General features: G+C 39.7%; 1 protein-coding gene and 1 long non-coding RNA gene across 5 annotated transcripts in view; one reads left to right on the forward strand and one right to left on the reverse strand.

Annotated features, from left to right (window-relative positions):
* Window positions 1-326: 326 nt before the first annotated feature.
* Window positions 327-21,027, forward strand: LOC111518852. Of its 2 annotated transcripts, XR_002724120.2 has the most exons (4): window positions 327-376; window positions 437-533; window positions 607-1,968; window positions 20,894-21,027. It is a non-coding gene; the product is annotated as an uncharacterized LOC111518852 (long non-coding RNA). The 2 variants fall into 2 exon arrangements; XR_006954229.1 differs by lacking the exon at window positions 20,894-21,027 and having other exon boundaries at window positions 607-2,184.
* LOC6644413 (rap1 GTPase-activating protein 1) overlaps window positions 6,915-26,653 on the reverse strand; it is a 94,641-nt gene continuing 74,902 nt past the window's right edge. For all 3 annotated transcript variants that reach the window (XM_023176816.2, XM_002066740.4, XM_047010830.1), the window contains exons 3-5: window positions 8,531-10,240; window positions 7,982-8,470; window positions 6,915-7,910 (exon numbers count right to left, since the gene is read on the reverse strand). In XM_023176816.2, the coding sequence (XP_023032584.1) occupies window positions 7,755-7,910; window positions 7,982-8,470; window positions 8,531-10,240 (2,355 nt within the window). In that variant the 3' untranslated portion in view covers window positions 6,915-7,754. The remainder of the gene's footprint in view (window positions 7,911-7,981; window positions 8,471-8,530; window positions 10,241-26,653) is intronic.

Here is a 26,653-nt window from a genome sequence, read left to right on the forward strand (position 1 = left end):
TTTCACTTTGGTTACTTTTTCGGTGGCCGCCAACCGCCACGCCCTCCCTATCAGCTTAAACGCTTAGACACAGATTACAAGTTGGCCTAAAACACAGGCCGAATGCTGCCGTAGGCACTTTTCACTTAATTTAATTTATATTTTTTAAAATGGGAAACGGGGAACAAGAAAAAGACAAGCAAGATAAAGCGAACGAAATTCACCGCAAACACCGTACGTACCACCTTGAAAACAAAAACAACACTGCCAACTAGAGGTGGAAAAAACGTCGATGGTACTATCGATACATCGATTGTTTTGTATTTTTATAAAACATTAATGTTTGGCCACTATCGATGTTTTTTCTTTATTTTACAACTGTTCGAGGGAAAAGTATGTAAGTAATTTTCTGTTTTGTTTTTTGCAATTTAATTTATGTTAATTTATACTTTTGCAGAAACTACAAGCGACTACAAGTGGTGTTGGTTGGGAAGTTCGCGAAAAGGGCTCTTGAAAATGGGCAAGTATCTTCATATGATCACATAAACATATTTGTATGTACAATTATGCATCAATACAATTAGCAAAGATTTTAATGTAATAAATTGCAAATTTTTACATTTCTAGTAACATCTTCAACTTCCAAGGAAATTGAAAATCCAGGAGAAAAACGAAAAAGAGGAGCTGTCTCTGCGGTGTGGAATATTTTCAATAGGACCCGGGATGCAAATATAACCATTTGTAAGTTGTGTGGCAAAACTTACAAATCGAGCGGCAATACAACAAACCTGAGGGACCATTTGAATCGAATTCATCCGGAAGCTAAGGCCGATGGATCCCGGAAGTTGGACTTTGTTATGGATAAATATTTGGAGAAAGAACTTCCAAGCAAAACGCATTTACGTAGTGCTGTTTAAATTACAAATAGTACTTGACAAAGTTAAATTTGTGGCTGTAACTACAGATGCTTGGACATATAGAGCTAACGATGGTTATCTCTCCGTCACTTGCCACTACATTAATATTCAATTTGAACTGAATTCGGCGGTATTGTCAACAGAAAAATTATGAACACCGACCAATCATAAGACTGAAAACATTGCCGATTCGCCTTGAATTGTTTTAAATGAGACAACAAGATTGTGGCGATAGTGTCTGACAACGATGCATCTATGAAAAAGGCTTACGAAATTCTCAAAATAGGAAATGTTCCATGTTTTGCACACACAATAAACTTGCTGAGGCAAGATCTTTTATAGCAACCATTCTTAACGCAAATTCTAGGCAAATGCAAGCGTAACGTATCTCACGTAGCTTACGAAATGTTTAAAATAGCCCAGAGGGTTAATCCCTATGGTCTAATACGAGAGGTGCCAACAAGGTGAAGTAGTCCGTTTCAAAAGCTCCAGCGCTTTATAGTTACCAACGAATCTATCTCGAGCACGCTCTTAAACATTCCATATCCGCAGATGATATAAACACCATAAAAGAATTGGTTTTCCTCATGAAATTGTGACAATTTCCGTTGATAAGCGAGTCACCATATCAATTGTAAGTCCACACATCTGTGAGCTACACAAGGGCTTAAATAAAACACAATGTTAAGAACAACAGGAGGTTATGACTGCTCTAAATTATCTTAAGGAATGCCTGCCTACACGCCTCTTTCAATTCGCGACACGTACAATACCCATAATTGCTACCATTATCAATCCTCGATTTGGAAAAGGTGGCTTTTTGTCAGCCTTAATTGTCGAACAGGCTTCCAAAGCTTTAGAGGAAGAACTGTCCATTGAAATGTCGAAACTCAAGCAAATCCCTCAACCAACGCCGCCAACAACAAAACCACTCAGGTTTTCCTTAATGATGGAAAAAATTCAATCCAAAGTCTCGACATCTAAAAGTAGTGTCATAATTGTCTTGCACTTGGAGCAGCATTTGGCGAATCCAATTGCATCAGAGGAATGCAATCCACTGGAATATTGAAAGGTAAGAAAGTGGATTATTTAGCAAGGTAGGACAAATAATATCGGATAGACGTTGCTCTTTAAAATCTAGTGCCGTAAACAAACTTTTGTTTTTAAACAAAAATCTCTAAAATTATCTCTAATCCTTGTTTTTTTTTTTAATGACAATAAAAATAAGCTTTAAAAGAACGTACTTTTAATTTCAATTAGTTATAATAAAAGTTACCAAATGAATGAATTGTCATTTTCTACTAAATCGAAGTTTATAATTAAAATATAAACCCAAATCTTGCTTAGTCGCTTTGTTTTTTTTTAGAATTGCGTTGCAGATTAACGAAGGGTTTTAAAATATTCAGATTAATGAATGATTTTAATAATTGCGAGAAATAAATGACTGATTTTCAAAATACCGCGGAAACATTGATGGTTGCAAAGATCTATGTTTTTCCAGCTCTACTGCCAACATCATACCGATGATGCCAACAAAGGATCAGTGTTGCCGTGTTTCGAAGTCTTGTCATTTCTTTCTTCCTTATTTTCTGAACTTTTGTCGTGAATTTTAAAATTTGTGCGTTTATTACACCTATAGGCGACTGTGCCAAGTTTAATCAAGATCGAGTGACTATATCAAATAGCTCCCATAGGAACGATCGGTGGAAAACAGTGACTTTGATTAATAACTTCGTTATTTACTATGCTAAGATTGTAGGCCGTTCTTTCGCAAATAGTAGCCATTTTAGATAAAACGATTTTCCACTTTGATGGAAAGGAAAAAGTTACCAAAAAAGTTGCAAGGGTATACAAACTTTGACGCGGTGGAAGTTTGTCCCGGCCCTCTGGTTTTTATTAATTTTTAAAACATTTTCTACAAAAGGCAAAGGCATCGGCTTGTTTTCTCATATTATGTAGATTTTTAGTGTATCGATGGCAATTATTATTGTTTAAATTAAATTGACAAAATTGATTTCAAAAACAATAAATTTATAAATTGTTTATTTTGTCTTGAAACATAATATATAAAATGATTGCTTTGTGACATTTCTTCTCCTTGGCAGCAATACCAAAATGAGTCTTCAGATCATGCCACAGTCTAGCGATATTAATACACAGCAACATTGGGAACTACGAGCACATTTAGATAGATCGAATTTTTAGGTGTGTCCGTGAAATGTTAATCCGTATTTGAGAAACTTTATTATAACAACAAAATTTGTTCGAATTTTAACCGAAATCGCTCTGAAAAATAAGCCGGATCTGGCCGAAAATAAACCAAAACGGCAACACTGTATGCGAACTCCAACATCTAGGGATGCCATAGCTGGAAGAAACTCCGATGGAGGAAATTTCGATTTCTTATCAATGTCAACACTATCGAAGCATAGTCGTCGACTTTATCGGAGCAACGTTATTGTTATCGATATGTGATTATGCTGATGGCCAGAGATGCCAGAGCATCACTTAATCAGTGTGGCTACACCATCTTATTAGAGGGAAACTCGAATTTCTCAAGAATCGTTAGTCTGTGATATATTTCCGAGTCCTTATATGCAACATCTTTTTCAAGGGTGTATGATTTTTATAATGATTACCTTTAGGTTAGTGTGTGTTTTTATCTTCTGAAATATGGTTTTTGTTGATGAGCATTCGTCTGTTTTGTTATATTTTGTTCACCTCTGCAAAGAAGGTATATTCATTTTGGTGCAACTCATAGAATAAAATATCTCCGTCCATATAAAACTTATTTGTTTGGATTGGCATGAACGAGTTTATATAATTTAGTTGAGAAGGTCAGATTAAAAAACACTACAGCGAGTTATCCTTTTAGAAGCAAGGGCATCGAAAATTCCTTATACTTAAACGATTTGTAATTATTTATAAAACTATAAATAAAAACAAAAAAGTTTACTTTTTGTGTAGAATTGTATGAGGTGAAAATGTACCTTTTTGTACCAATCACCCATAGGGTGAAATGGTATATTAAAGTCGTCAAAATGTATGTAACAGACAGAAGCTTTTCCGAGCCCTTTAAGTATATATGTACATATATTCTCGTTTTAGTCACTCTACCGCCGCACAGTTGGGCCTCTTCCCGGATAGCGTTGCAAAAATCAATTTTTTTATGATCGCGTTTGGTGCGAGAGACGCTCGAAGTTGAGACATTTTTAGTAAATGGTAATAAATTATAATTTTTACAAAAAGTCGCAACTTTAAAACTGAGTATTGGGCGATTTCCAGAATCGATCTTGGATTTTGTAGTTTTATTTGAAAAGTATGTTCTTTAAAAGTGTTTCATTAATTTTATTAATTTCTTAAATCGTTATTGAACAAGAAGCGTTAAAAAAACACTAAATATTAGCGTTTTTTGAACTTTGATGGAGCAGAACTAACAAGGATCAACTAGTATCAATTTTGGACTACATACACTAGGTAGGTGATAATTTTCTAGTTTCCTAGCGAACTCTACTCTAGGAACCTCTACTTTTAGGTAATAGATAATCTTACTTTAAGTTTAATACTTTTTCGATTTCCCCGTTTACCTTAATTGAGTGCAAATCAGAACTGCTACAAACTTGGAATTTCTCCAATGCATTGCGAAATCAAATGGATGGAAATTACGTAGAAGTTTGCCTAGCCACTTCCCCGGCCCGGAAGAGGGATAAAACACCTTATGAGGATGTACATAGAAAGAAGTGGGTAATTTGCCCAAGCTGAATTCTTTCGGAAGCTAGGACTAAAAATTCAATGATGGAAACACGACAAAGAGATTCCTTGAAAATGATAAAATGACATCATTAATGACGGTTGTTAGTAAAAGGTTGCCTGTTGTCTTGAATATTATTAATTGAAAGGTAATGGTAAATGTTAAAATTTTGCCGAATATACTTCAAAAACTGCTCAACTTTTGACTGAATTGTTCACGGACAGGACACAATAGAGTATCAGTGTTTGAAAATTGGAGAGCTATTCGAAATAGCACAGGTATGAAAAAAACATGGATTACAAACGATATACCAATAAATGAAAACATTTTTATAATTTTTATTGCATCGCTAAGACGCTTGCTATTATGAAAGGATTTGAAAAATAGCAACTACAGTTGCGAAAGGTTGAGTTTATTGGATATTAATGAAAATATTAATGAATATTATTAATGAAAATCAGCCATCAATAGCAAATATTCAAAACTAATTTAGGAAAAACATGCTTGGAAATATTTTCTGACTTTGACCTTGAATATTACACCAAGCACTCTTGGCAAACATCTATTTTGAAGCTTGAGGAATTCTTTACCACAAGCTTTTTAAGTTTTTTAAATCGCATTATCGGTTTAGAAGCTATGATTTTTGCAATGTGAATAGCCAAAAGGCCCCACTGTGCGCCGCCACTAACCAACTCCACCCTTATGAACCGCCTAGGAAAACTAGTTTATACGTATATTTTCTATTTTTCTAGTCCGAGGCAGTCGGTTTTTTCTATATTGTGGAGGCGAAAGAAGGCGTGGCAAAAATGTTAAATAATCATAATCTGCGCGCATACTAAACAAAATTACCAAATTTGGTGGTTTTAGATTTGTTAGTTTTCGAGAAAATCAGTTTTATTTCATTTTCGAGCGGAAGTGGGCGTGACAAAATTTTGAAAAAACTCAATTAGTCAAAAATTGGAAATAAACTTGAACACCGCAGGTATTACAGGAGTCTAAGTACCAAATTTGGTGTCTCTAGCTTTTACAGTCTCCGAGATCTACGTTTTCATACAGACTGCTTTAAATGGTAAACTTGTAAGTAAATACTTGGTAAATACTTAAACTCGTAAAGTCTTGGGCGTTTGTCTCTAAAAGGATATTTAAAATACAGTTTTCTTAGTTTTAGTATTGTAGAAACTGTAAACTGACCTCTCCGAGTAAAAAAAAAAATATCTATTCGCGTGCTGATCGCGAATCAAATAACATTTATTTTATACTGTTAAAGCTACAGAGCTGAAATTGGATTTTTACATCCTGCAGGCTTTCTATATATTGGAAACAGTCAGATTGAGCCACTACATTATTTACCAAGCAAAAAAATGTAATCAATATCGGTTGAATGGCCTATTATACGGGTCAATAGGTCTTTCTCTAACTTTTAAATAAAAGTTTATCGAGTTTGACACCTGTACATACAAATATGGTGAATAGTTTAAGCTAAAGCTATGTTCTCTCTGGTGTGTAACTTTTGGTAACTTTAATATATCCCAATGGGTGCATGGTACAAAAAGTTTTTCTGTGTTTTATCCAAACAGGTGCCAGCTTCTCGAAAATCTTGGTTTTCATTTATGTTTATACTTATGTTGTGAGAGTGGATCCCCCCATTAATGCTTAGTGAGTTTCAATTATCATTTATTCTATATAAAACGGGATAAATTTTCCACCTTTTTGAATACCAAATTCATTTTTTTATGAGTAATAGATTGAAATAAATTAAAACATGGTTTCTTTTTTAGGTATATATATAGATATATATAAATTTTATATATTTTGCATATATTTGTTTGTTTTTATACTATACACAATAAAAATAATTATAATGCATCTCAACAAAAACAATCGTATGTGTACTTATGGGATAAATTGTTGCATAACTTGCTTTGTAACTTTTGTGGTAAGAATTTGTTTTTTTTTTCTTTTGTTTTGTTTTTAATTCTGTGTTTCTTTTCCATCTACTTTTTGTAATGTTTTGCTTTGAAAGTGTTTGCATATACGTATATATAAGTATTCTGTATAAGCATGCATCATGATTTGTTATCGTTTTTCGAGTTGAGAAATTAAATAGTCATTAGGTTAATTACGATAGATCCATAGGGGATCGAGAATTATACATGTCGTCAGTATGTACATATAGAAGGTCAATTGAGTCCAGCAGTTTTTTGGTTTTACGACTGGTTTGCCGCTTCTATCTATCTTGGTTGAAACTTAAATAATCATCGAACGTATTTAGTTTATTTAAAGCAACTTAAACTTAGTGTTAAGTAAGAGTTTATTTCTGCTTAACATCCGTTTCGGTTGGGGTTGTTAAAAACTATCGAGGAGGATAGGGGGCGGGGTTCAAGTGTTTAAAAGCTTAACTTTTATTATCCGTAATATTTGTATACATATCCGTTTCGAGGTTTACTTGCGAATGTGATAACGAGAGTCACGGTAACGAGTACGCAAACGTGAGCGACTAACGAGTAACGAGTTACTACAAGTGATTATCGTGGATTTTGGTTATCTTTTTTATCAATTAGTTAATATAAATATATGTATGCATGTATGTATTTGTGGGTATGTATGTAGTCGGTATGAATGCAGATTGATCCTCTAATTGGTAACTATGTGGATGTTGGTGTATGTGTGTGTGTGTGTGATGCTTCTACTTAGTGTTAGGATTAAGGGTTTTTGCAATTTTCTTTGCGATTTCTTTGCGTTAAATATGCTTAAAGACTTATTCTATATATATATTTGGTGTACTTTTTTGAGTTTTGTGTGTTTGCTTTTTGTTTTTTTGCTCTCCATCGTCCTTCGTCCTGTAACTGTTATGATAATTTCTTTATTTTGTTTTTTTTTCTGCGCATGCCTGCTGCTAGTCCAATTCGATCCGACCCGATCCAATCGATCGGATCCGATCCGATATCTATCTCTTTGAGTTACAGCTAATGCAAACTAAATATAATACAGTTGTTTCATCTCTCTACGCCAACAACAACAACATCGTTCCCCAAGTGTTATACACGGCACAGTGGTTACTCCTCCCTTTCGCTAAATCTCGCTCCCGCTTTAGACGCGTTAGACGCTTAGATGGGTGATATGGAGAGTGGAGCTTGTGCCGTATCCGGCATATACTCTTTGAGTAGATCGCGCAAACGTAGAATTTCCCGTCCGGCAGCTGCCAAATCGCCCTGTAGCGAGAGTTCGCGCTCTCGGAGACGTTTAATGTCGCGTTGGCAGGTCTGAAATAGAACAGAAAATACTCCGATTAGCCGATTGTTCAGTTGAGGATATCAATTCGTTATTAACTTACCACATTCTGACGCAGAAGATCGAGTTTATCGCACTTCAACCGTGTCACCTCCTGCCGCAAATTTTCAATTTTCACAATCGTCTCGCTGCTGGGGGAGCTTCCCATCATGGTGGCCTGTCCTCCCCCGTCTAGACAGAGCGAGCAGGCTTTGGTTGTGGCCTCGGCGGAGCTCATGCTCTCCAGCCCAGTATCGCTGTCTATGTAGGTGGCGCCACCATCCAAGTGTCCCATCATCGGATCCAAGTCCACGCTGTTCAAGCTTGAGTCGTCGCTTGTTTCCGACATGGTGGCCACTGCCACGCCTCCCACTACACCTACAATACCGCCGTTTTGAGCGGCACTGACGGCAGCAGCGGCGATACCCTGTTGGCCATTGTTATTGTTGTTGTTGTTGTTGGCCTGACGCGATGTAATGTCCGGCGACGATGAGGTGGATTCATTAGATGACTTCGACTTTGAAGACGACTTCGAGGCTGTGCGACTGCAAGTCTATTTAGAGAACAAATGGATTAATAAGAATTCGGAGAATGAGAAAACAGTTGAACTTACATTCAGATTGGGGGTCTGCGTCTCGACAGGTGCCTCTTTCTTTGCATTCAGAGTGCCAAGTTTGGTATTCACACTGAACTTGTCCTGAACACTGCCATGTCCGTTCCCGGTGTCAACGCTCTGTGAGCGCACTCTCATGATCAACGCCTTCTTCACCGTATCTATGAAACGGGAGCCAGCATTGCCTCCGCCACTTTCCGATTTAGGTGTCTCGGGAGTGGGACTGCCGGCCAGAGTCTGCGACAAGTCGGCACCCAAGAAGTCTCGGGTCTTCTCTTTCAGCTCCTCGACGAGATTCTGCAGGAGCGAGGTACGGGTACGCAGCTCCAGTTTGGCAAACTTTTCGGCCTTATAGCAGGCATTTTCCGCATTTATCAACTTGGTCAGTATGAACTCCTTGAACTCCTGTCCCTTGCGGAAAACCGCCGGATTGGGTAGCGTCGGCCCGAAGAAGGGCACATCATCGCGAGCTGTTACGCTCACCTTGTAGCGTGTGTGAGGAGTATTCGGCTCCAGCGGCTGCACCACAATGAATGCATGCAAAAAGTGACTGGCAATCATGTCCGGGGAGAAGGGAGTGTTTGTCTCCTGGAACACTATGGCCACGATGTCGTTGCCAATGTGACGCTTGCGCTGCAACTGTTGCGAGTCACCCTCAGTGTAGGGCAGGAGCGTCGAAACATGGAACATAATCTCACGTTCTTTGAATACCTCGTAAACGGCCGTGTCGCCTGTGTGTCCATTCTGGATGTCCAGACCACCGCGATAGCCCTTGTGCTCCTTGAGTCTAATGCGTTGGCCCAGGACATCGAGGAACTCTTCGAAGGCCGGCGACGTCTGCTGGTTGCCGAACAACTCCTCCTCGGTGGTTTGTCCATATCTTTGGTATAGCACCCCAAATTTGAATTGCGAGACAAGGACATGCTCGTCGTATACACTGATCAGCTGCGAGGCCTTTGGGCACAGCACCGGCATAAAGTTGTCCACATGGATTTGCTCGTTTAGCAGCTTCACCATCTTGGAGGGACTGGGCTGAGAGCCCAGACACGATACTGGTATGAGTTCATGCATTGTGCCAGTGCGTAATCTCAGGAGTATTCGCATGTGCTCCTGATTTGCCACGTTTTCGGTCTTAATCGAGATGAGCACTGGGCCCAACTGCTCGTCATGTCCCACCAGATTGGAGTGCTCTCGCGCTGCGTAGAATCGGCGATAGCACTTGGCCGTATCGTCGGTCTCGAACTTGGCCATCCAGGTTGTCTGCGGCAGAAGGGGATTACCGCGGGCATCGTAGCTACACTCATGCTCGGTGCCATCCTGCCAGTAGCCACCATGGAGGGGCAACATGATCATTGGGTATGGAGCCGGTTTGGCTAAAGCATCCTCCAGCAGACGCTGCGAGGCGGGAATGGCCGAGACAATCGACGAGTTCGAGCTAACCGATGACTGCGATTGATAGTGGTGTCCATTGGATAACAGCTGCCCACCAGAGGCGGTGATCACGCCGCTCAATTGTGGTGATGCTGGTGTGGAGCTCGATGCAGAGCCGGAAACGGAGGTGCTAGAGTGATTCATCGAGTGCCGAAGTGTGGCCCGTGAACCGGAGTGCTGGAGCGAGCCGTTATGTGGATGAGTGGAGACGGCGGAATCGTGTGGGGAATGGGGCTGTGGCACACGCTCCTCGCTGGTGGTGCTGCCGCGATGGTGATTCTGCAAAAGAGACAAGCAAAGAATTAGTTTAATTTGAGTATGCTCAGATGGATGCCAGATGGTAAGAGGAAGAGGGGAGGCGAATGGTTAAAGGAAGAAGGTAATTCTAATGGCACAGTAACATTAACAGAAAGAGACCAGACCAAACCACTGATTATGTGTGGGTTTGGGCCACCTACACCACCTACACCCACTCATTCCAGTCACTCACTGGCTGGTTCATTGAGTCACTCTGTCAGTCGTCGGAGTCTTTCAGTTCAGTCTGCCTGGTTCGGGCTGCATTATAATTTCATGCAATTATCGTCAGCGAAACCTCCAAACAGCCACGCCTCCTCACCAACCCCTCCCTCCCACCGCCCCTACATCCTCACAGTGCTCTACCAACCTATGCAAATACTGGCCTCGAGCTCGCTCTATGCATGCATGTGGATGGATAGATGGATGGATGGATGGATGGATGGTTAATGTTAGGGCCCAAAGCTGATGTCGATGTTGCCTTGCAATTTAGTTGGCACAAACTATTTGAAAGCGCAAAACAAATATGGCATAGTGGGAGTTTTGGGGCGTGGCTGGATTACGTGATGGCTTACCAAAGAGAAAAAGAGAGAAAGAGACAAAGTGTGTGTGTGTCTGAGAGAGAAAAGAGGATTTGAGTGAACATTTTTGATAACATTAAACCAACAGTTTCATTTGAAATAAACGGGGAGGCGCCAGTCGACTGACAGCGAGCTATTGTCTGGTCAAAGAAAGCAGCCCTTTCTCCCCCAGCCCTTTACTCCAGCTTGGAGCTGGCATATTAAAAACTTCTTCTTTTATTTGCAAACAGTTTTCACATTTGTTTTGTTGCTCTTGGCTTGCAGCCAAAATGCGGCACGTATCCACAAGCCCCTCTAACCTCTCCACCCCATCCGCATGCCCCCCAAATGGTCATGGGTTTTTGGGGGGGTTAAGCAGCTTCAACATCGATAGTTCGTGCCTTGATTTAATAGTCTGCCAAATGACAATTGCAACTGTTGAGAAATAATGAGCCAAAGAGGCTGGAAGAGGAATAAGGTTGTATAGTTTGACATTCACTCGCCTCTCACCGAATCGAAGGTTGCATTTCCATACGAATTGAGTGCACAATTTGATTGCACCGCTAATGAATTGCATTGTGTCATATCGAATGCATTTTGACATTAGTCAGTCAGTCAGTCAGTCAGTCAGTCATTCAGTTGCTTACCCATTTATTGAGCGTGTGAACCGAAGAGTTTTGTCTAAAACAAAATATGTAAATTTAACTAGATTGTATTTCAGTTGGTCGACTGCGCTATAAAAAAAGAGGAAAAAAAATTGATGTGGCAATTGAGGGAAATTAATAAATTTGCTGTAACTCTAGATGGGCCAACAAAACGAAGAAGAAGAGAGGAAGTACCAGGAGAAGGAGGCGTACATGGCCCTCTGGTCACGTCACACGCTTAGTTGGCTTCATTTGCTAAGGGCGCGTTCGCTCTTTAATGTTTATTTAACCCAAACCCTCTGATAAGCTCATAGATAAGCTGTCTGTCTGTCTGTCTTGATGTCTAACTAACTATTTACTGGGGGATGGACTTAGCTGAACTTAACTGAACTTAAATGACTCATCCAATAAATCGAAGTGTCACTAGTTGGGGTTTGTTTAATTTGTCAATTGGACATTATCGCAGCATAGTGGATTTCGTCCTCCCCCTCAAGAAAGCAAAACTTTTGTCTTGATGCTTTTGTCTAATTAAAGATACATTCGCTTTGTGTGGAAGCTGCAGGCACTCAAATCTCAGAACAATAACCGGAAAATGAGTGTGTGTGTGTGAGGCGAGTGTGTGTGTGTGTGTGTTTTTAACTCAAATAGTAATAAAGTGGAAAGCATGACGAATGCCAAATGAAGAGCCAAACAGAAGACAAGACCAAGAGCAAGACCGACCTACAACATTATGATGATAATGATGTTTATGTGCCGATTCTCGAGAACTTAAGCGGATTACATACAAGGCAAAAGTGTTACGAGCTCACTAAAATGAAGACTACGCCGCCATATGTCCATATGGCATATGGCAATCGGGGACAGCAGGAGGGGCGGCCCCTCCCAGCAGTAGGGAGTAAGAGATATGTATATGGTAGGTAGCTAGGTGGATGGGTGGGGGTAGACAACCCCATTGACTTTGCCTGCATTGAACAGGCATAAAAATGAAGGCGATTTGCATGAGTCGAAGGGCAGGCAAAGCGATCTCCATCCCCCCATCCCCCCCATTCCAAGCAATGTCGGAGAGATGCTGATGATGTTGATTCTGTTGCCGTTCCTGATGCTGATGCTGATGCCAAAGTCAACAAGAACAAGAATAACGCTGCTGGGTCTCAAGTGCAGTCATCGCCAGCGTCATTAAAAATGTGCATTTTGCATTTGTAAGCGGGGGCGGCTCATGTCCCTGTCTTTGTCCCTGCCCTTGCACACCTCCCTCCCCCCTCACCGCTCACGCCTATTTCAGCTAGGGCGCCAAATTGCAAACAATGTACTACATACAAACAACAATGAACAGGAAACAGGCCTTCTTTTTCTTTCTTTCCCCTAAAGAGTAGATGACAACAGCAACAACAACAGAATTCTCATTAAAATTAAAGCCCAATACCCTGTCAAGCAGTGACTGTCAAACCTAAGGCATTTTATGTGCAGTTCACATTTGAAAGTTTTCATAAATTCGAGAATATGTGGCACTACAGTGATTGATAAATGTATATGCCTGGCAACCACACGTGCAGAGACCAAAATCCCAAATCAAAAAAATGAAGGAAAATAAAGAAAACCTAAACCCAAGCCCAAGTCCACAACCCACTCTTGGCATGATTTATGCCTTGCAATGTGACAAACACGTTGCATGTTGTCATTTTTCTCTTTTTGCTCTGTCATTCCCCTCCCTCTCCCTCTCACTCTCTCTCTCTCACAGTCCCGCATTGATATGAAACTTATTTTTGTGGAAAATGCCAAGGCATTGAATGTCAAAGTGTAAAATTTTATGTCGTTTCCCAGTAGATGGAATTGAAAATAAATAAACTCTAGGATCGAATTGTATAAACAAGATTTTCAACAATGAAAAACTAAATATTTAATCTACAGAAGGAAGGTACTAAGTACGGTAACTTCAGGTGACTGGACCCAATATCAAATGGACTCGATGTAACCAGTTCAGATATTTGTATATCGTTTAGATTGATTGATCTTTGGACCTAGCAGTTATTATTATAAGAAAAGGAAATAAGATCTTTAGGTGTAACGATGATACTTGTTATAAAAACTATTGAATCAGCAGATTTCGAGATATCTCTAAAGATTTCACCTTTCAAACCAGATAGATACGAATGTATTAAGAAGTAAATACTTTATTTCATTGTGGGATTTTATTTGAATTACTTATGACATCTGAATAATAAGATTAATGGGGTTTAAAATATTCAAACAGAATACAAATACGAGCAGTTAGAACGAGTTCAGTAATTGTAATTACAATTTACTCTCTCCTTAAACGGAATTTACGGTCTATTCCATTTTTAGCGATCTACAAGTTTGGACGTATTACACATTAAACAGTTGTTGACCGTTAGTTATGAATTCCCGACACGTAGAAAAAGCTTTCACGCACTTTAATTAACATATATGTATATATGATGATGAGAAACGAATGACCGAGATAGAGAGAGATAGAAAGAGCATAGTTCACTCGACCATCAGAGATCACATAAGACACAAGAGTAAACAGTTAAAGCAGTTAAATCAGTAGCCAGAACGCAGTTAAAAGACAAAAGATTCTTCCACGAGTAGCTATATAGAACTTATTCAAAGTGCAATCGGAATGAGCTCATGCCCCATTCCCCCAAAAGTGTCTGAGCTCATGTATACATATATTCTCATTAGCACTCTGTCAACGTTTCCACAGTTTGAAATGCACAATTGGAGGCGTTTTAAATGGTTGTGTTTGCAACTGGTTTATGGATATCTACCTACCCATTGATATATTCGTGTTTTGTATATCGTTTATTAAACACCAAAACATTGACCTAATAAGGCAACTTGTCGTGGCTCCGACTTGCTACAGTTTTGCGACAATTTCATTAGCCAAAAATATCGAAATAAAAGCGAAAGGTGAAGACAACAAAAATGCTTTTAAATTATGCAAGGTGTCTGATTGATTTTCAAATGCTATAATTAATAAAAGATCTCGAGGGCTAAATAAAGCGCACAATCTATAATTAATTATAGTCTCATATTTCTTCAATTTCAAGTTGCATGCCAAGATGACCCACTTCGTGCGCAATGAACCCAAACAATGAGGTAAACGAATATCGTCATCGTCTATATAATATCGTGAGGACCATACATTACAATTGGCTGCGACAATTTCTCCTTCTTGGTGTTCCCACACGCGCCCACGGGAAGTAATTTACTCAGAAAAGGTGCACGCCATCGAAAGGGCGGCCAACTTTACTTCGTGTCACGGCTAAATGAGCAGCTGGAATGGCAGACCCAGATGGAGTGACTTTCAAACTGTGGCCCTTCTTGTGCAAGCTCTTGTTGTGAGGCTTTCTTTGACTTTGGTTTGATGCAGTCCCAGTCCCAGTCCCAAAACCCCTTTGCTCATGCGCATTGAAGCTGCTCCGTTTTCCACTTGGCTGCATTTGGTTGTGGCTGCTGCTGTTACTCTTTGTCTTTGTGTAACTTTGCACATTTAAATTACAAACAGCTGACAATAGTTTGCCGCCAGCGACCAGAGACCAAAGACCAGCGAGTGGTTGCCCAATCTTCCACTTTTGCCCGTCCGTCCCACTCACCACTTACCCATTACTCTCAGCTTTTGCTCCCTTCCGGAATGGAAGCGACCCTTCTTGGTTATTTTCATGCGCTTGGCTTGCTTTTCTCATAATATAATTGCGCGTGTGATGGATGTTGATCAACGGCTAGACGGAGCGAAGACTTTTAGCTTTCAACTTGAATTACCCACACACTGTGAGAAAGAGCGATGATCAGGGGGGTGGCGACGGAGCGGGCACTGGCACTCCCTGGCACTTCTTTGAGATCTTGTCCCACGTTTCTGGGCTTGAGAATTTCGGCAACGAAGCGTAAAACATGAATAACATAATGACGAGGATGATGATGTTTGGAAGTTGTGCTCTTCCTAGAACTTGACATGTAGTTAAATTACTGTCCCAACCCAACCCAAGTCAATCTCCCCTTCCACTCGACAGCACCGCGGGCAGGTGAGAGGGTTTTCTTACTTAGAATTTTTGCATGTTGACAACTATTTTACAAAATGGTTTCCTGTTTCTTTGTTTCTGCTTCTTGTTTTTGTTGAATTTTTTCTAATTACTTTAGAAGCGACGTTGGCGACGTGGACGATGTTGACGACGTTAACGTAGTTTCCATTCCATCGAATCGAGTTATTGATTAAACAAGAAATTGGGAACACAGGAAAACTGTTTACCTGACCAAAACAAGGTGCCAACAATGTAGGTGATGGTGGATGGTGAATGGAGGTCTGAACGAGCTCAATGAATCGAGATTTGCATATGTGAAAAGTTTACCAAAAAAAAAGACGAAGAAAAATAATCGAAAACTGTCCATTGTATATCCAATGGATTTGCGAGAGAACTCTCTGCTGGACAGGTAACAGACGGGCTGTCAGTGTCGAGAACCTGGCGCACTGCAACTACAGTGAAAGCAAAAAGTTTTTCCACCAGCGAGATTGAAAGTTATTCAGCCCAAAACGACTTGTATTTCTTTATTTGATTTGCGTTTTGCTGCGTTGGCGTTTCGTCAACATTCACATTCACTTTTTTTGGGGGTTTTTTGGTCATGTATCTGTATCTCGCAGATTCGGCAAACAAACTAGGTCAACGCACGTCCGGCTTGGTCTCCGTTTGCTCCTTTCCCCCTTTTTGGCCTGCTACATTTTTCTTTTCGCCACTTAACACTCGAGCATCGTTTGTCTTATTCATTTGCATCTGCTGTCTAGTGCCTGCTGCATTCATTATTCATTTATCCCTTTGCCAACGAAAACAGACTCGAACTGGGGGGCCCACAATTAGTTGGTGCCTTTCAAACTGTTTGCAGCGACAATTGCCGCAAATTGCTTCCTCAGTTGCTGTGGCACTTATTTATAGCAAATCTTTTGGGCGTCAAGTGAATGCCCACAAGTGCCTGCCCCCTCCCAGTTTCCCACCAACTGCCTGGCATGGCGACTTATTGGCTTGCATTTTATGGAAAGGCAACGGAGCCAAATGGAAACAGACGATGAAAATCATTCTGTTGACTTATTTATGATAGCAAAAGACCGAGGAGATTTAGGGACTGAGTGAGACCGGTCGATGCCTTTGGAAAATTCCTACACTTGCCTCTTAGTCACTTGGTACAGAAATTACTTGTTATATCAAACTTCAACTGATTACAAGATGATTCAGATTGAAATTGAAACTCAAATTCTTTGTTATTGCTAGATTCATTCACCCTACATATAAATTAATAAATTAACAGCTCGTAAAATTGCAGAAATCTAAATGAAATGCAATAGTTTAGACACGCAACAAAGTCGAATCGAGCCATGGATTTAAATGCAACTGACCATAGAGGAGTAATTGGCTAAAAAGACATTCCACATGGGTTTTCAGCAATCAATCATTGACATCCAGTTTAGAGCGAGGATTGCTTTTTCAGTTTGGGTTGCTTTGGCTTGGTTTGGTTGGAATTGGGATTGGGATTGGCCAAGTTGCATGTTGCATTGCAATTAAAGAGAAAAAAGCCAACAGACAGCAAAACAAGATTTGCAACAACAATTGCCAGAGTCATGCAATGCGGTGCGGCGTTAAATTGGCCCCAAAAAGTGAAATGCAAAATACACAAAATGAAAATTTAACACACACACACACACACAGAGTTGAGCAATGATAAAACCATAAACAAAACAAAACAACAAAAAAAAATGTGGCCATTGGTCAGCAGATTTAAGTGAATCAAACAATATGCAATGCATTTAACACTTTCAACATGGCAACAACAACAACCAACTTACAATGGAGATGATTCATCCAAATCTCTGGTTTTTGGGTGCGTTACAGTTTGGCAGTCATTGTTAAAAAAATAACAACAAAAAAAAGCAAGAAGAAGCCAAAGACCTGGCTCAACTTTCTTTTTACGAAAAAAATTCATGAAGAAATTCACCCAGCAAAATGTTGAATGGCAGGGTTAGCCAAGAAGGGGGGAGGCAGGTGAATTATACTCAATGTTGTGGGCGTGTTAACCATTTTTATTTTACATTTTTAGGGCTTTTTTCGGTTGCCCCATCGCTCCCCAAGCTCATTTGGCCCCAAGCCAACGGGTTTTTGTCTTTGCTAATGAATTTTTTACATCAAACATTGCAAGTAATTTCATTTAGAAACTTTCTTTGCCACAGTCTCCCACTTGCCTCTCCCCCGTGACTCCCCCCGTCACAGACCCACAAACAATAAACAAAACTGCCTGAAGCAAAAAAAAAAAAAAACCGAAAACCGAAAACAATACCAAATGAAATATAATAAAAACCGGAACAAAATCTTGAGATACTTATTATCTTGCTGCTGAAATTGACACGCACGCGATTCCGAACCTTGGGCCATGTTTTTGGTTTTTTTTTTTGCTTTGTTTTTAGACGCATTTGAATTTTGAAAGACAACAACAAAATACACAGAATCAAAAATTTGATCTGCCCCCCTCCCACAAGAGACTCGAGAAAAATTCAATTAACACAAAGCATAAAAAAGTGACGGAAAACAAATGAGATTTAATTATTAATTGAACTACAGTCAAGGTTTTCTTTGGCCATAAAATTTACATATGTACAAAATATATATAGGCATATGTCTGTATGTATGTATCTACCAAGATATATATGCAGAGTTATATCTGAAGATCATTATTTATGTGGCAAATGAGGTCAAGAGAGTTGAATTTGGCCAAGTGCGAGCAAAAGATGAGGGTGGAGATGATAGAAATTAGACACAAGCACAATAACGATAAGAAGTGTGTGTGTTCGAGAGTAGAAAAATGAACAAGGTTGGAGATTAGAGAATCAAATAAACACACAAGTCACAAAATAACAAAATAATGTATCAAATAATATAAATAAACAAGGTTTTTAAATGAAATTGTAAACTTGTGTTATCAATAAATAAACATGGATATCGATTCATTCGGAATCTGTTTAAGTTAACTCTAACTCTCTGACTGATAGATTTAGTTGGTTCATTCCTTTGCCAATAGAAGTCAAAAGAATTGGTTGAAAATTCTGCATTCTTCTTGCTCCCCCTCTTTAAGCCAACTTGTTGGCATTTTCAACTAAATTTAGGTGTAAAAAAACAGTCAGCTTGAAGAAAAATTACAGAAAAACTTTGGGTGCTACCTTGGCTTAGTTTTGCCACATATTTCTTTTCATTCGATACTCAGTAGTCGTTACCCGTTGGCCCGTGGCCCGTTGCCCGCTCCTTCTGAAGACCTTCTACTTGGGTTTCTGCTTACACAATGCACTTTAATTCGAGCCTAAGCTTCAAGAATCGTAGTCATTGTGAGTTAAGATCACTTTACCTATCCACTAGCATTCAAATTAACACAAGAGTTGAGCAACAAATGTCGACTTTTGTTTAACTTTAACTGGTTTTATACGCTGTTCAACTTTCAGTTTTCTTACTCGCCCTCCTCCGGCCGACAGGGAAAAATGACAAGCGGAAAACATTGTTTATAAACTGATTAGAGGCATACAGAATGCGAAAATTATAAAAATTAGCAGCAAATTATTTATGAACATGGGCGTGTTTAGAATTTAGATTCAAGGCTATTAGCATGCCAGCCAATTGTCTTTCAATCTCGTCAATCTCTTGGCCATCTCCAGCTTTTATGGTCTCTATCAATGAGTGGCTTGGCTTTGACTTGGCTTAGCCATGTTCTAAGAGGTCTAGATGTGGTTTGTTCCTGGCTATTGTCTATGTTTCTAACTGCTTTTGTGCCGTTTGCTTATTTGTTTGCCTCGTCTGTTTAACTGTTGTTTCCACCTAAAGCAAACGACCTTACCTTTAATTTATGCCCAAAAAAAAAGGCACCCAGTCGTATGCCACATCGGCCTTGTAATAGTTGCTAGAGTTTCCAATTTTCTTTTCGGTGGCTTTTCATTCCCTCCCACTCTTAGTCACTAGCACTATCTCTCTCTTGTGTGGCATACCGGAAAAGCATTGTTATTGCATTTCGACTGGCATTTCAACTTTCGCTTTGGTGAGAAAAGTTGAGTGAAAATTGTATGTTGTCTGTTTGTTTCTGTTTCTTTGCTTTGCGTTTGCTGTCATTCAAAGGAATTAGCTGACATAGAAAGAAACAAATTAATCAGAGACAGCAGACAGCAGGCAGTAGACAGCTGATAGCTGATAAAACCAACTCAAGCTGATCACTGATGCGTTGCTATAGATGATATACTACCGACATATATACATATCTGCAACCAAGGCTGACAGCTAAAGCCGATCAGTGTCTCTCTTGGTCACTTGACATTTTCATTGAGATGGTTTAAAACAAGTTTTGCACAAAAAACCAAAGAATACACCAAATGAAAACAATCGCTCATCATAATATAACCCTGATATTACAATATTTTAATTGTTATGCACTAATAAATGCCTCTCAATCAATTCGACGCTGATTTATGAGACTTTAAATGATTAGAATAGATAAAACAAACAAATCAGTTGAGTAGCAAAATGAAACTTGTTTCGAAAAATATAGCCAATTAATCAGAGCAAGTTTAGATAAAGTCTTTATAATTAAATTTTAACCTTTTCCAAATGAAATCGAAATAGGATTCTCATTGCATATTTGTCTCGTTACTCGTTACTCGCTACTCGCTGAAATCGATCCTTTTAAAATTCAACATAGATGATTGGTAAAACTATTTCCACTTCCACTTTGTGTGTCTTAGACTTGTTCCTCAATGTTCTGCGAGTTGACTTTTTGGTCAACTGTTTGCTAACTGTTGTTTTGTATATTTTCGGTTGGCTTTTTATTATAGTTGGCCAAAAGGTCACGCAAGGGCCGAAATGTCTGTCAGAGAGCACGCGGCATGCCACACACAAGAAATTAATGGCCATCAAGTGCGAAAAAGTTCATTTCTCTTCTTGATGATGGTTTTGTTTTTAGTGTCTCTTGTAAACTGTCACAGAAGGCGGCAAGAAACAACAAACACCAGCGACAGAGTCGACCTGGTCATCGGCTAAAGTTGGCTCAGGTGCGAATGACAAATCACCCAATCCCATCCCATGCATATCATCTCATAGCAGTTAGTTCAACGAACTATGACCGAAGGGCAGTCAGAGTGTAAAGCCTCCAGTAAAGTGTTGATCTAAATCGTAACTAATCGGCTTGATGACCTTAATTCGTTCAACACTTTTTCCATAATTGTAACCAATTTGTATGGCTCTCTCAATAATTGCCAAAAAAAAAAGAAACCCTCTGCCTCCCTCTCTCTCTCTCTTTTGGGGCTTCTATTCTAATTAGCCAAGCAACATTTAATTAGCCAAAGAATTTTCCTCTATTGGTCTGTTGGCACATTATTAACCCATTAATGCCCTTTATTTCAGCGCCGTGGCTTGGGGAGTTGTTAGCCAAATGGCATTCGCAATCGCATTAGGTTGAGGTCATCCATTTGGGAGGAGTCGCTGAAATTTAAATGGAATTAATACCATTACGGAGGCAACTAAGTGCACTGATGATCTAAGCGAAAATTTTATGGAAAAATTCACAAAACGAAAAGAAACAAAAACCCAAGAAGAAGTTTTAATGGTTCATTTTGCACCTGCGTTTCTTCCATTGGCTCTGCGGTCTGTGGCTCATTTTTGTGCAAACGCGTGCCAAACCTAAAGTATAAAATTTCTAAAATCGACAGCAGCTGTTGGTGGTTGGGTCTGGTTGCTGCTCTGGCCATAACAGCTGACACACCGACACGAAAGAGCCAAGTAGAGTAAGTAAGTCAGAAAAAAACAAGAATAACAAAAAGAACAGGTAATTAATAAAAAGACACACTTACACACACACACCGACACACTAAAATCCAAGTTGGCCGGAAATATTGTGGCCGTGGGTGAATAAAGAAACTGAAACCACAGCCGGTCCGGTTGGGTCCGGTCCGGTCCGGTCCTAAGGCAGGCATCCTGTTGAGCAGAGTCTCTATCTCTCTTTCTTTCCGTCCTTTGGACAGCTGTCAGTAGAGTTTCCTGCCACAGTTGTAGAGTCATTGGCCGCAGCATGACGTCATCGTGACACACTTTTATTGACAGTTTGTTAAGCAAATAAATTGAAATTGAGGTTAACCCTAGGCCTATGATTAGGGACAGTCTGGCAATCGAATTAATGATTGGCCAGATAATACAATTCCCCTCCACCACATTATGATGACAAAGTAAGTTTATTGTTTTATTGCTGTATACATACATATACATACATACTAAAGGTATGAATATAGTGAATAAAACATGACTTTAGGGTGGGTCCATCCTCGAAATGTGGACACGTGGTATATGGAAAAGTGGAGCGAACAAATTGCGTGTCACTGAGGTAAAAGGAAAAAAAAAGGAAAATTGTTTCAGTTTTCACAGTTGATGTGTGACAGAAGCAGTTGTCGAGCCATAAATCACCAAGGAGGAGAGGAAAGGAGAGAGAGAGAGAATTTAGTATGCATTACAGTTTGATTGGAACTGTGCAGTTTTATAAGCACCAAGATTTGGGGGGGGGGACAAAAACTTGCTTACTGTCAAACAGGCAACTCTTTAAAGTGCTGTGACCAGGCATACCATAAATTTTAAGCCATTGCCAGACATTTTTATTAATGACGCAAGCCAGTCAATTCCTCTCCCCGCTCCACAGCCCTGCTCCTTCTCCTTTCTGTGCTGTCCCTCTTATGCAAACAAGTGGCAAGTGTCCAAGACCAAGACTTGATTTCCTACTACTTGCCCCTGCTGCTGGCTTTAAGAACACCAACATGTTGCCTCGATCTACGCTTGCATAATTACAAATGCAGCAAACAAAAAAAAAAAAGAGCCAAGGAAAACGCAAAAAGTGGCCAATGCAGTTAGATTTGCGTTACCGTTAGTGGCAACAGAAAAAGAAAAAAAAAACATACACAGATACATAGAATGGAAGAGAGATATTTTTTTCTTTCTCATAATCAAAGTCTAACAAAGTTGCAATAAAATTTAAGACTATTTTGTCTTGGCAAGAGGCATTCCGTTGCAGTGGGTAGCAGGGGGAGGGGTGCGGGAAAGATATATGCATTGTGTTACCATTATAATTATTTACCAGGCCATAAATTATGGGAATATTTTTTGTGTCTCTCAGAAGATGGCAGAAGCAGGCTTAGACATAGAGAGTTGCCACATCGCTTAATTACCCAGCGGGCCCATCTAATGTGTGAGTTTTGTTGTTGTTGTTGGTGTTCCCTCTTTTCAAGTTGGCTAATGAAACATTTTGCTCACAAGTCTCAAACGAGTTCATTAAACTTGCATCATAAAACAAAACAACAAAAAACCAAGAAAAAAACAAAACCTATCAACATTTTGCCAAGCTGCGTCTAGTCATTTACGATGATGTCGGCGATAATGGGCAATGGGTCTACATACAGTGAGAGAAAACCATTTCGGAACCCAAAAAAAAGGGAAAAGAAACTGCCTCACTATTTATCACTTGAAGGTTTCTAAATTGAGGAATATCTAGGCATAAGCTGAATTTCATTAAGATTAGATAAACCAGTCAAAATATATTATCAGAAAAAGAGAGTAGATTAGTTCAAGGTAACCAAAATAAACAAAGTGGTATCTATTCCATACTTTTTCATTTATCAACCTTCTCTTCTCATATCACATGAATCAACCTAAAGACCTCACCTCAGTTGATTAATTTCTTGCAGTGTATTTCACTTAGAAAGTGGCCTTGAAAGGCTCTCTCTCCTGTTTCACTCTTTCACTTTAATTTCAAATCAAATATAAATCATTTATCAAGTGAATGCACAGACTCAACTCGCAGGCTCCATTAGCTTGGTAAGTGAGTAATTAATCATTATTGTGTTGTTTAATTGCTTAATTAAGACCACTAAACGATGACGTCTCGGTTTCACTTCGTCAATTTTTGCAGAGCAAACAATTTTGCCTAATGCCTGGACAAACATCGTCATTTCGACTCATACTCAAAGTCAAACTCAGACTGATGGCCCAAAAAAACTCATTTCCGTTACCCGAGACCTTCCATTCATCAAAATGATGTCACTCGCAATGACAACGGAACGGAAGATGGTCAAGCCAAAGCAAAAAAAAACCTAAAAAGACATAAAGGGAAGGAAGACGAAACCAAACGAAACGAAACGAATTCAAACCAAAATGAACTCTTGTATGTAATTAAAAGTTGTTGTCACAAGAGTTTTGAGTTCGAGTTTCCCACACACACACACTCACACGCTTGATTGGTCTTGCCCATCCTCGAGAGAGGGTAGTATCATCTGTCAGTGGGTTTGAGGTGAGGTTTTTGCGGTGTCATGATTAACATGTCATTGGAAAGGTTAAGGACTTTAGGGAACATCCATAAAAACCCATATATCTAGATAATTAAACAACCAAGTCGGCACCTGTTCCTGGTCTATATAGTTTATGGTCTAAGCCGCTTAAAACAGCAACCTGACTAGGCATGACAAGTAGGGATTTGAAGTGATTAAAAAAACTTAAATATTTCATTAGATGGCCACGTGTTGTAAATGCCTCACCAATTACATTTACTAAACTAAAGGCGGAGGGATGAACCCATCCCACTTAGACCACGAGTCGGCGGCAGGCAACTAATCGGCTTTAGCACATAAATTTCATAAATTTCATAAAAATAAAACTCGGCATATTTCAAATAGTGAGTCTGGTCTGGTCTGGTGGAGATTCCAAGCAGCAAATGAATGAATACAAACCTGCAAAGAAAAGTGAAAAAAAAATATTTGGATTAGTTTTGAGAGAAAAGGGAAAAAATGTTTGGATGCCAAAAGGCATCATCCCTTCCCCGCCTCCGCTTCATCCCAACATACTTCCGCTCCCTTTATATAAAAGATTTACGTACAAAATTTTGATGCCAACGGGTTTTTTATTACAACGTGGGAAACGCTGCGAATTGAGGTCTAAAGGGAATTTTCCTTGCCACTGCGCGATTTATGTGAATGCGAAAAAAGATGAGAAAATCCTTTAAACTGAAAGAAAAATAGGTCACTTTGCGTGCGATTTTGTACTTGCTCAACTGATTTGTAATGCAAATGAAGCAAAGTTTAGCGCCAGAAAGGATATACCAACGTCCTGTGAGTAGTTGCCACATGTAAAAGGAAATTGTGAAGGAAACATGACACGGACGAGAGAAAAAGAAAGAGAAATGCACTTTACATGGCCTGGGAAACAATTGCTAAGAGCCAATACATCGAGGCAGGTGCAGAACATGAAAGGAAAAAAGAAAACCAGACAATGTTTCAGAGTCCAACTCAGCGGGGGTGAAGTATGTACATCCATCCACTCAAGTGGCAGAACAAAATGAACCAAATTGCCACGGATGTGCGTGCAGGACGCAAACGTGAGACTGAGAATTGACTAGATGATGACGACGACGACTGGGAAAACGTTCTTGGTTGGTTTGGCTTGGTCTTCGTCTCGCTCTGGGCTAGATAACGAGCTTAATTTACGCGTTCTGCCATATAAGCCAATTTATAAACGACTGCAAACTCATTAAGTGGAACGGAACCCACGAGCGGAAGTGCCGGCTAACGAGGTGCAAGGATGCCACACACAAACACACACACACACAACCCAATGACCCTATGAGGATGATCAATTTTGAGCAGAACAGACAATCCATGTTTGAATAGGAAGTAGTCGTAAACCATTCCGAATTACCAAAAAGGAAGCTAACTGGTAATAATGTTCATTGTTGGCCAGTAATGGCAAGCAGTGCAGGGCCGGACTAAGCAGTTAAAATTACTTCATGCTTGCAACTAGACGACAATTGTCAACAAACAAGTTTTGTTTGTTTATGAAACCTAAGACAAAATGTTAGAATGTTGGATATAAAATTACCCAATTGTATTGTGAGTAAGTGAGCTCATTTCAATTATGAGGTTCCACCTACTCCGCATTTTTTTGCAATTCGCTCATGGCTTGAAGCGACACAGAACGAACTCCGGTATGCGGTATGTTCGTGCCTGGACAACATGCTTCATTAGAAATGTAACATGTGCTCCCCTTGCCCCCATTCCACAACCTGGTGTCCCTCTCTCTCTTCCTACCTCTGCTGCATTGCATTTAGAACATGGCCAAAGGATTACGCAAATGGCAAGCTACACTCACACCCATCCCATGGCCAAGCCTCAGTCCACCGCCCAACGCCCATTTACCTCTACAGAAAAAATGCGCTGAAGCCTGAAATTGTTCGCCATCATCTCGGCGAACTGCTGCTGAATGCCTCGTTGCATTTAAATATTAATAAACATGGCGTGCCAAGCAAAACGCGTCCACCCCGCCCCCCCTCAAAGTGGGGCTTACAATTTTTTGTATTTTTTTTTTTGGGTGAACTCGTATGTGTGGTAGCTACGTGACTTCCATGAGTCAACCAAAGCCAAAGCCAAAGCCAACCAGAGCCGCCAGTCAGCCTCCCTTCTACTGCTACACCTACATCCATTTCCCAGCATTCTGAACTTTGGCCAAAACGCTGGGGAGTCATGCAACAAAATATGTGACCCAGCTCTTTCAGCCGCACCTTTTTTTGTTTTTTCTTTGCTCGACATGTCCATTTACTCAATTCTTGTGTTTTTTTCCGCTCCGTACATACGTACTTATGGATAGATCTTTACCCAACTATATTAAATCATAGTTTGGGGGCCACAATAAAAGGGTTGGCTGAGTTTTGTTTAGTTGGCGCCAGGCGTAAATTACGATGGCCTGAAACGCCCAAAAGCTGAATGACACAGAATTAGCCATATCAGAAGAGTAATCAGATATGATCGGAGAGCTAATTTGGTGATTAGAAATAGGCAAAGTCAGAATCTGATTTTTGTAATCGAAAATAATGACATAGACTTAGACAGTTGTATTGGGAAGTAAACCCATATATAAGATGGTTCAAAGGTTTATACATAGTTATTTCTCAACTTTTGTTTCTGTCAGGTTTCGAGAGACTTGGCAACAAGTAACTTGCCTTCTCGACTTCTAGACCAATATATGTATATGACATCATGCCCAGCATGTGTGTAGATCTCTTTCAGCTAAAGAGAAGCAGACAAAAAGAAAGAAAGAAATAAAAAATATATAAAGAAATAATACGACAGGCCGGGTTGG

The sequence above is a fragment of the Drosophila willistoni genome, assembly GCF_018902025.1.
Source record: "Drosophila willistoni isolate 14030-0811.24 chromosome 2R unlocalized genomic scaffold, UCI_dwil_1.1 Seg167, whole genome shotgun sequence".
Classification (NCBI taxonomy): Eukaryota; Metazoa; Arthropoda; class Insecta; order Diptera; family Drosophilidae; genus Drosophila; species Drosophila willistoni.